Consider the following 10,730-nt stretch of genomic DNA (forward strand, 5'->3'; position numbering starts at 1 on the left):
ATTTAATTACATATAGTGCTTGCTGTGTGGTGCTTGGGAATTTACATTTTCTTGTGTGCTCTGATACCATTTACATTACTAATAGCTCTGTTCATCCTGCACTGCCTCCAGGAATGTCTTTATGACTTCCACAAGTGAACATTTTGTCTAATTACATTTCAATAAACTGTCATGTAAGTACAACCATAGATGCTCTGCACAAAATCTATAAACCTTCTCAGTGAGGACAAAACTTGAAGCTGTTGACTGACTCAGAAGAAGTCCATCTTAAATTCTGTGCCTAGAGTTTATTTCAAGTTAATCAACTAGCATTATTTTTTTCATAAAGATTAAGGCAATATAGCATCTAGTGATATATTAACTTAATACAGATATAAAACAGTTAACTCCCAGAATGAGCTTCAATTTCTGTAAAAATAAAATAGGTATTAAATTCTGAAAATAAGAAAAAAATTATTGGTTCCTATGAGTCATTTTCTTCCTATGGCTTCAAAATAGAATTTTGGGGTGTTGGTCTGAAAGTTTATATTGTTTCTTACAATAGAAAATTGCAGCATATTTAAGAAGAATTTTGTCAGTTATGATGAATTGTGAAAATTCAGTCTTTAAAAATATAATAGCTACAAAGCATGTATCTGCAAACTCAGTTTATTTCCTTTAACACATCTGCTTAAACTGAAATAATCTCAATAATTTAAACAGGAAAACTTCTGCAACTCAGTGCCTTTGCCCCAGTTATTGTCTCTATGCATCTTTCTTACATCTTTCTTTTTCTTTTTGAATACTGCACATAAAGAAATAAATGAGATAAATGCTTGCCTGAACATTTTGAAACGGATTCTTGTTGCCATAGGATTCACTGAAGTATGTGAAATCATCTATGCTAAGCTGAAAAACAAAGAGAGTAGATTGATGAGAAGGAGCCATGGCATCTCATTTAGGTACAGACTTGTGCTCAGTATTGGTGAGAAAAAAAATTGGTTTACATACCCTATCTTGCAGGAACAAGACGAGGTTTCTGGAGTTCTGGGTAAAAAGAGGTTGCAAGAGTTCTGTCAGCTCCTGTGCTGAGACAACTTGTCCTTCATGCACTGCAGTGTCTGGATTCCACTGTGATCTACAAAGGAATAATTCCTTTTTCTGTAGAATTTTCTGCCAATGATGACACCTTTCTTTAAATATACAGCGGCAGGTAATGAAATCATCATCTTTCATTTAAAATCAACTTTGCAGTTCAATTTACTTTCATTCTACTCAAGAGAAAAATAACTTGCCCATTTTTGCCTGTATCAAATTGACTGTATTACAGCAAGAATGAACAGGGGTAATGTCTCTCTATATTTTCTTGTTTGTGTACAACAGCCAAATTGCATCTTTCCAAAAAAAGTTACCTACTAAGTGCAATGAGGAAGAATACGTTGAAAACATTCAGAGAGAATTCTCAGAATTCCCAACTCCCAAAACACTCTGCAGTGCTGACAGATGGAAGTCAGGAGGAGTAGAAACCAGACTACATCACAAGTTGTTTTAAACTAGTATTTTTTTATAAAACTTTTGTTAGTACAAGTGTCTTAACAGTGCCACTGTACACAGATTCTCTCCTAAGGTTTCCATGATGAAGGAACCAGTCTACAGAAGCCATTCAGAAAAGCCACCATTCCAGCAGCAGGAGCTTTTCTGAATGGAATGACTCAAAGCACCCAGCTTACAATTCTTTTTCCAACCTGTCACTATGAGGACTGGACAGAATAAAAACTCATCTATTTAGTTCTGCTGCTACAGGAAACAGACAAAACAAGAGGTGGCACTATTCTTTCAACACCTCATTGGGGTTTTAACAGTATGCAACACGGGTTGGTAGGGATGAAACCTTTTATGAACATTTTTATCCTAGGCGTTCATATATAATGAAAATTGTCTTTGGAAAAACAAATTGAATTCGATGTGTAATCTTCTGTCTTTGCCCAGGTACACATCAATTGCTAAAACCTGAGAAAACAGGTATTCCAGACACTCTTAACTGGTTCTAATTACAAAGAGTCGAATATAGGCAATTGCTGTGTGCTCTAACATCATTTATTAGTGATTGCAATTTGATCAAGTTGAGATAAAAGTTAAATTTTCTAACCCAAAGCAATTTGCAAATGACCATTGCACACCAAGCTTTTATGAATGAGAACAACTTTTGCAATCCTTTAAGATGGAGGCAGAACAGGGTTAATGAACACATAGGTGGGGTTCAATGTTGTTTTTTGGATAAAGAAAATCTAAATTGCACTCCAAGTCCTCCTTGCAATTCCAATGAAGATTGTTGAAAGTGAATCGAAAGAGTCAAATTGCACCCATGGCAGAGATAAAACCAGCGCAGTCCTGCAGCACTAGATGATCCCCATCTCACTTCAGACTCTGAGGTTTAGGAAAGCATTAGAGCAAACTCTGTCCCAAAGATTCTGAATGACTCTTCAGGAACTGACATTCATATTGACTCTGTGGCTTGCATGGCCACATCAAAATACTAATGATATTAAAGAAAAAACAGATAGAACAAATTAATGATTAAAAAAATGTCTTGTGTTAAAGAAAAAGACACTTGGTATCTTTATTATAATATCTTGGTATATTTATTTTTTAAAAAAACCTAAATAAATCCATTTCATACCTAATCTCAGAGAAGAAAAAAAAAACTTTTGAGAGCTTTGGGGACTGGCAATTAAGAATAAAAGGTAACAGAAAGCACATCAAACAAAACCCAGTTATTTGCAGCAGCATAATGGTAAAGGCTTTTGCTGTGAACTCAAAACCTCAGAAGTTTAATGATCCTCTTTTAAAGCATACTTGCTTCTAAGAAATTCCCTGTTCCTTGAAGCAGTTCTTGTTAGCTAGCTAACCTTGAAAACACCTTTTGTGACACTTTTTAACTTTCAAGCAGTCAACTTTAGTAACTTCATCATCATTTAAAAAAAAATCTACACCAGTTGATTAATAATTCTATTAAAATGCAGCATTTGCCTAATACTTATCTTCACAATATTATGCATGCATTTATTTTGCTTCTTTTTTGCTAAGCACTATGCATGGCAGTAGGGAAGGCTACATCCTTCACTGTCTGCTTGGTGAAACAACATTCTCAGTGTGGTTCAGACAGGAAATAAAACCACAGCAACATTTAGGCTGGAAAAGACCTCTAAAATCATCAAGTCCAACCGTCAATCCAGCACTGCCATGTCCACCACTAAACCATGTGCCTAAGTGCAACATCCACATGATTTTAGAACATTTCCAGCTGACTCATCCACTTCCCTGTTCTAATGCCTGACCACACTTACAGTGAGGGAATTTTTCCTAATATACAACTCAAACTTCCCCTGGTGCAACTTGAAGCTGTTTCCTCTTATCCAATCACTTGCTAGTTGGGAGAAGAGACCAACCCCCACCTGGCTACAGCCTCCTTTTGGGGAGTTGTAGAGAGCAATAAGGTCTCTCCTCCACCCCCTTTTCTCCAGGCTAAACACCCCCAGGTCCCTCAGCCACTCCTCATCGTACTTGTGCTCCAGCCCCCACCAGCCTCCTTGCCTAGTCAGTACATTTGACTGGGTGCTTTACGGGGAGCTGCAGGTGAAACAGAGATCTGTGAGTGCCAAGGGCTCATGGATACACCGAGGATGTGCTTTCCTGAACGCAACCAAGCGGCTCATCCCACTGAGCTCCTCACCTCAGTGATGGAGGCACAACGTGGAACCTGCAGCAGGCCAACACACATATTGATTGCTATTATCAACTGCTCGCACAAAGTCTTGTGTCCAAAGACACACAGCCTCCTGCAGCTATCCACATGCCAAGCGCATCGGACTCCCCGCCACAGCACCAGCAGGGCTCAAAATGACAAGCATCTCTGCTAATGTATGTGTGCAGGAGCACACAGGTTAAGGAATCCTAAGGACGCTTTAAGTTTGAGGAAACTTAAACTGCTCTCTCTTTCCTCCAACAGTCAAACAATGCCCTAAAGAAAGAGGAAAGCAAGCTTAGCTTGATACTTTGCTTCTTTCTTACACCTCACTACTCTGACATGACAACATTATGCTCTTTCCTGAACAGTATTCTTTCTGGAATTTGAGAAATTAGGTTGATGGAAGCAAAGATTTCAATATTTCCTGTATCTGGACCCACCAGGAGGGCTGATGGGAAGACAACAAGACTTCTAGCAGTCTAACTCATGATCTTACATATTTGCTTTGTAGCTGGCTTCAGAACTCTTTCCTACAAGTTATTCTTGTCAGTTATTCTTATTCAGTCTTCTGTATTAGGCACTTTGTGATTACCATCTAAGAAATCGTGTTGCCACACAGTGTCTCCATAGGCATCCAATAAAATTATAGCTAAAAAATTTATTTTCCCTTCTATGTTACACCTTCTTTCAGTAGATTTATCAGTAAAGTCCCTGTAGTTTAGGAAACAGTGCAAATGTACTAATTGGTATTAACACCTTCTCAAAGTCACTTATAACCTGGGTTTGCCAGAAAGGGATTATTTTCCCTATATAAGCACAGCATAAAGAAGGCAGTAATGTATTTTAAAAGACTGTAGGCAAAAATCATTCCTAAAACAAACACATGAGGGGGCAATCACAAAAGCTAATTTTAATGAATTTATTTGCTCAAAGTCCTTCTCTTTATCTGTGGAGGCAAAGAAATTCTTCAGAATATTAGTTCAAAATGGCTAAATCAAATTTGTTCTGTGTATCATATGCAAGAAGAGCCTCTCAATCTTCCCTGCTTCAAAAACCCAACCAGGGAATATTAGTTTAAAGGCTGATGTAAAATAAAGGTCAAATTTTCCCCACCAAAGTTATTTGAAGAACATCCAGTGATATATTCTTTTGTGAAAAACTGGACAGTGTGACATACTGAGTTATTTCCTAGCTGAATTGAGAAAGAATGTTGTTTTTTAAAAGAAAAACTTTTCTCCAAGTAGGGATCTGCATTTTGCTTTCTAGAGGAAAGATGTATTTGATTTATTAATGTCTCTGTGAGAACTGATATCACACTTCCCGTTGCTTTGTTAACTGCATGAGTTTGTCAGCTGTAGGTTTCACCTCTATCTGGCATCTAACATTATTTTTAATAGCATGAATACAGTATAGTAATAATGCATAAAAGAGACTTTAAAGTGTTATATTCCCTAATACAGCTGTCCTGAGATATGGCTTGGCAAACACTGGCTAGTTCTAAATTAGAACAAAGTGTAATATTCTTCAATTAATCGATATCAAATCCTAACAGATAACCTGGGAAAGAGAATAGATCACCCTGAGTGAATCACTCATTAAACTTTTATACTGGTGGGACATGTTCCTACAGAGTGAACAGATATCCATAGATATCCATAATTACTGCAATTCTGTAGTTAACTTTCCTAAGACTCTTAATAGTAATTTCCAAATTTCATAGGCCTGTGGACGACACACTGCAAACCTTGCATCACAGTCAAGCACCAAATGTAAAGCAAAGCGTTAGGAGTTAGCAACAGGAAGTTGTTGTAAGTGTTACTTTGTTTTATAAAATAATGAAAAACTTCTTTTCACTTGCTTCATAGACCTTCACAAAACTAATTTTGGCCCCACAAGAACTTCTCCCTCCAAAATGCAAATGTCATGGCTGGAGGAACACTTCTTCCAGAAAAGGTTCTATTCCTGGAGACATGAAACTGTTTACCCAGTCCAGTATCCTGATTTTCTTGCTCTGGATTTGTATAAACCAGAAAAATCCACAGTAGAACAAGCTGCTAATTGCATCTTGATGGAAAGTTTGCTTTTATGACCACATAGGATTAAGTGATAAGACCTTGTTTATATATACAGCAAGTATGTTTTTTATATAAACCAGGAAGTAGGACAAAGGCAGAACTGATCTTTTCTTAGATGCTTAGAATCACTTTTAACCTAAGAACTTTCCAACCTAAGTGCTTTCCAACATTTACTTTGCTTTTAAATACAGGAGTATTACAAAGGGGTAATACACTCATAGGAGTGCCTGTCTTACATAGTGGTGAATCACTACATATTTTGAATATAAAATTGCCTTGATGTTGAAACATGGTTTATTTTTGGTTTTTTTGGGGTTTTTTTTTTTGGTTTTTTTTTTTTTTTTTTTTTTTTTTTTGGTTGGTTTGGTTTTTTTTTTCTTTTACGGGGAGAAAACAAAGCAAAAGCTATAAAATCAAGCTTTTTCAAAAAATGCAGATTTCCATATGCAGAGTTTCAGGTTTTGAATCCATAAAATATGAGTAAACATATGTCAAAGTTGGTTAATTAATGGCCCATATTTTTCTGACAACATTACATATTCAGTATCCACTGAAGCTACTGCATTGCCCAGCCTGCCATATTCCTGGAAATCCCAAGTAATGGTACAAAATCCTTAAAGTGATCATGAATAAAATTCCTTTTTGGAAAGAAAGAGGTCTATACGTGATCCTTTTAAAACAGCTTCAAAGTCCTATTTCATAAGTATATGCAAACCCCTGAATTTCATGTGTCTCCGGATCTGTCCAGACTGCACTTGTTTCTAACAACTGATGCATATACATACAGCAATGTACTTAAGAACCTGTACTTAAAAGAACATTAAAGTGAAAGTCTGGGTTCAGAAGTTAGGCAATCCAAAGCTTAAAAAACTGCCACTGAGTTTTTGGTCAGTTCCTTTTTGTGTCACTGCCTTATGTTGTGGCTTTAACTCACAGCATCTCTAACAGTGGAATTCAAAGATGCTTTAGAGTGAATAAAGCACTTCTACTTCAGGTTAGTTTACAGAATTTATTTACTTCTTTCTGCTCAGCTTAGAACACTAAAATTATAAATAAAAACGGGTAAAATCATCTGTTGGCTTGATGGCCAAGGTGCAAATTTAGTTATTGGATAATTTTATTGCCCAGAGCTGATTTACGGTATCCGATGGCACAATATACTCTGTGCAGACACACACAGAGCAGGAGCCTAAGCAGGGATACACTTTGATTCGATTTCTTACCTCTGAGTCGACCAGAGCAGCATCGGCACATGATGCAGGGACAGAGAGGTTTGGAGCAGCACGGCAAGGGAGCACGCCAGCAGGGCTGGGGCAGCAGGGCACAGCCGTGCCATGGCTCCGCGCGAGTGCGCGCGGAACGGGCCAGCGGCAAAGGGAAAGTGCGAGCGTGTGCACAGCGCACTTCCCGCTTGGGCTGCTGTCAGCCGGATTCAGCCAGGCTGCGGGCTGACGCTGCTCTCCAACAGCAGGGGGAATTTTCAGAACATGAACTTCCTTCGCTTGAACTTGGGAGTTACTCATATTTTTAATACTTTCAGGTTTGTGATTTAAGCAGCTTGTAAAACACTCTGCAGTGACAGCATTGTCAGTTTCCTCTAACCTTCAAGTGTAAGGGAGAGCCACGAAGTCCAAACTCCTGTCCTATGCAGGCTGATAACAGTTATATAACTTCAAAATGGAGTTTACAGAAAAGTTTTCTGTACTGCACAAAATATATTCTGCAGAATTTCTGTCTTCTTCCCCTGCTATATATTATTATGTCCCTCAGCTTATTTTTTTCACATGTATTGAGATCTGTCACACATTTGGGTGTTGACAGGTTTGAAATCCTCAACAAACTGCGGATTTCAGCAAGAAGGAAGAGAGAGAGAAAATGGCACATTCAGAGCCACTGAAACACAGAATTGTTAAGCTATCTTTTGCATGGAGCAATGCTGCCCCAGAAATCAAAAATATCTCAAGTCAGGGGCAAATTATAATCACTTCAGAACGTGACACAACTTCAGTATTTCACAAGTCTCATGCAAGAACAAAACAGTCTTAGAGAATTCCTTCATGCCCGGAAGCAAATTGCTCTGGCATGCTTTTTTGTGCCTGCCAAACACTGAGCGGTTTCTACACCTTGTGACTGCATTAGGCAGCAGCAGCCTCAGCACATGCTCTGTGCATAAATGCCTCATCAGAACAGGATGTTAGAGATCATATACAAAAGAAGTTATGAACCATGTTAAAATGAGTTGTATCAAGGGAAAAAAAAAAGGAAGTACAATGAAAACTGTACAAGACGACACAGAGGTCAGAAGACATGTCTAAATCTGAGCACAGGTAGCCAGATTAGTTAAATCCATTTACCTTGAATCACAGTATATTGTTATAGTGTGCTTGCCTAATATAAGGCAATTTGTTCACCAACTCAACCTGAAATCTGATTTCTCAGAAAAAAAAACAATTTTAAGGGTAGCAATAAAACATTGTCATGTTCTTTTTCTTCTCCATGTTACCTTTACATAACACAGAATTTCACTCTTTAACTGTACTTTTTCCTCTTCTCCTCAGAGATGTATTAGAAATCCTATCTGTTCCCTTTAACAAGCCAATGTTTTTCTGTTTTAGGGTGTGTACAGGTAAGATAGCAAGCCTCAAAGACAGAAGTAGAAACAGAAGCACCTAGACAGAATAAAGGAATTGCAGAATTTCCAACAAAACTCAATTTTGCATAAGGACGATATTTGACACACTAACCAATTCACACACTGTTACAAAAATGTCACCTAGGCCCTATATCAGATGCACAAATAGTTTGCAGGTCCAATCAGATTCAGAAGAGCCAGCTGGGTTCACAAATCCATGGTTTATTCAATGTAGCTTCTTTGGGAATGCTGGTGACAAAAGCAGCTGCTGCAGAATATATTGCATTAACAATATGACTGCAATCACAAGTTTATTTCCTGTGTCAATACTCAGTATAACTGATGACCCAACACTTACCAAAAGGCATCCTTTTTGTGAAGGGCGAGAAAGACAAGCCTCTCAATCTGTCCCTGAAAATTTTGTATCAAATTCTCATCCCCCACTGAGGTACAAAATTGAGATACATTTTATACCTTATTAACCAGTATTGTGCAAAGCGCTGTCAGTGGGACTGTGGTCAAACCTTCCACTCTGTGTAGTTGCATTGTATGGAATATTTCCCAGTAGGAGGTGTTCGGTTTGTACAAAACATTTCTGGGCAACAAGAGGAACACAACCACATGGTTTCTACCCTCATTTCCTGTTCCTCCCCATGGCCATGGCAACACAAACCACAGGACTCTGCCTGGGTTTGTCCGTGCTCTGATCGCTGTTGGCCCCTTCGTCACATCCCGAGCTTTGCCTTCTCTTCACTGCTGTGTGCTTCCAACACACACAAGCGAGATGCACAGTTGGTGGGTATACTCTGTATTTGCCTTACAGAAACAGTCTTAAAACTTCTTGAAACATAACCAGATTGTTTTCTCTCAGATTACCATATCACTTATGAACAAACTTCTAACTGAAAACAAACTGACTTTTCCTTTTTAATATTTCACCACAAACCACAGTTTGGGAACAACTGAAATGAAAAAAGCTTTGGAAAAAAAAAAAAAAAGGAACGAGAAGACCCTATTGAGTGGGATTTTAATTTGCTTCACTAAGTAAATTTAGCTCCAAAATATATCTGCATATATTTTCTCCTTTTTTCTTCGCTCCTAAAAATGGTGGTTTTTTGGACACTGATTTGAAGGATGACATTAGTTAGAAGATGCTTATTTTGCATGCTTTGGAAAAGCATGTTCAAAATATTAGTCAAGCATCCAACTCACTATACTTCCAGCACAAATTTTTAACTATTTACACAAAAGTTTTCACAGTGTGACTAAAGGGCACTGCTAGGAAAGAAGTAATGGTGGTGGTGAATGGAGTTCACATTGATCTGGCACACAGTCACCAGTGGTGCTCTCCAGGGCTCAGTACTGGGGCCAGTACTGATTAATGTCTTTACCAATGATCTGCATGAGAGATCTGTTGTTTAAGGGTGAAGAAAGAGATTGAGGTGCTGGAGAATGTCCAGAGAAGGGCAGTGAAGCTAGTGAAGAGTCTAGAGAGACAAGAGAAGATGACCTCAAGTTGCACCAGAAGAAATTTATGTTGGATGATAGGAATAATTTCTCCACTGAAAGGGTAGTCAAGCTTTGGAAGAAGTTGTCCAGGGGAGTCATGGAGTCACCACACCTGGGGGTATTTAAAAGCCATGTAGATGTAGAACTTAGAGACAGAGTTTAATGGTGGACTTGGCAGTGTCAGGTTAATGGTTGGACTCAATCTTAAAGGTCCTCACAACTTAAATGATTCTAGGGTTCCAGAAACCTCCAACACTGCATTGCATTGAAATCAATGGACTATTGGCTTTGCACATTTGTTTGAACTATTTCCTTACTTTTTATTTAAATCATCCTTCTGGAGTTGTAAATTACCTTTTTAAAAATATGTTTAAGAAAGAAGGGAAAAAAATTATAAAGAGACAGATTCCTATCTATGTGACTCATTACCGTTCAACCCATAATTTACTTCAAAACGCCTTTTATCACTCTGGGGGAAATTCAGACTTAGCAGCCATTCATATCTTAAGGCTCAGATGTCAGAAAGCATGTAAGTCATCAGCTGGAATGCTCATGTGCTGCAATTCTACAATTAGTTCAGTACTGAACTACAATCCAGAACTTAATTAAACTAAAATTCTGGATTTAATGGTAACATCAGTGGAAAGGTTCCAAAGATGTTAAAATGCACCTGTCAGCCAGGTACTGGTTCTATAGTTCATGTTCTGTTCAGGGAGTCAATTTAGTTTTCAGCTGTTTGCTGTCAAATATGTACTTATTTCTCTTTGTCAATGCTACTGCTTTTTCC

General features: G+C 38.1%; 1 protein-coding gene across 1 annotated transcript in view; it reads right to left on the minus strand.

Moving 5' to 3' along the window:
- ATP6AP1 (ATPase H+ transporting accessory protein 1) overlaps positions 1–7,177 on the minus strand; it is a 48,323-nt gene extending 41,146 nt beyond the window's left edge. Inside the window, exons 1-3 of the mRNA XM_053978278.1 lie at positions 7,026–7,177; positions 991–1,117; positions 820–888 (exon numbers count right to left, since the gene is read on the minus strand). Coding sequence (XP_053834253.1) covers positions 820–888; positions 991–1,117; positions 7,026–7,138 — 309 coding nt within the window. The 5' untranslated portion in view covers positions 7,139–7,177. The remainder of the gene's footprint in view (positions 1–819; positions 889–990; positions 1,118–7,025) is intronic.
- Between the last annotated feature and the right edge of the window lie 3,553 nt (positions 7,178–10,730).

Source organism: Vidua macroura, chromosome 5 (assembly GCF_024509145.1).
Source record: "Vidua macroura isolate BioBank_ID:100142 chromosome 5, ASM2450914v1, whole genome shotgun sequence".
Taxonomy (NCBI): Eukaryota; Metazoa; Chordata; class Aves; order Passeriformes; family Viduidae; genus Vidua; species Vidua macroura.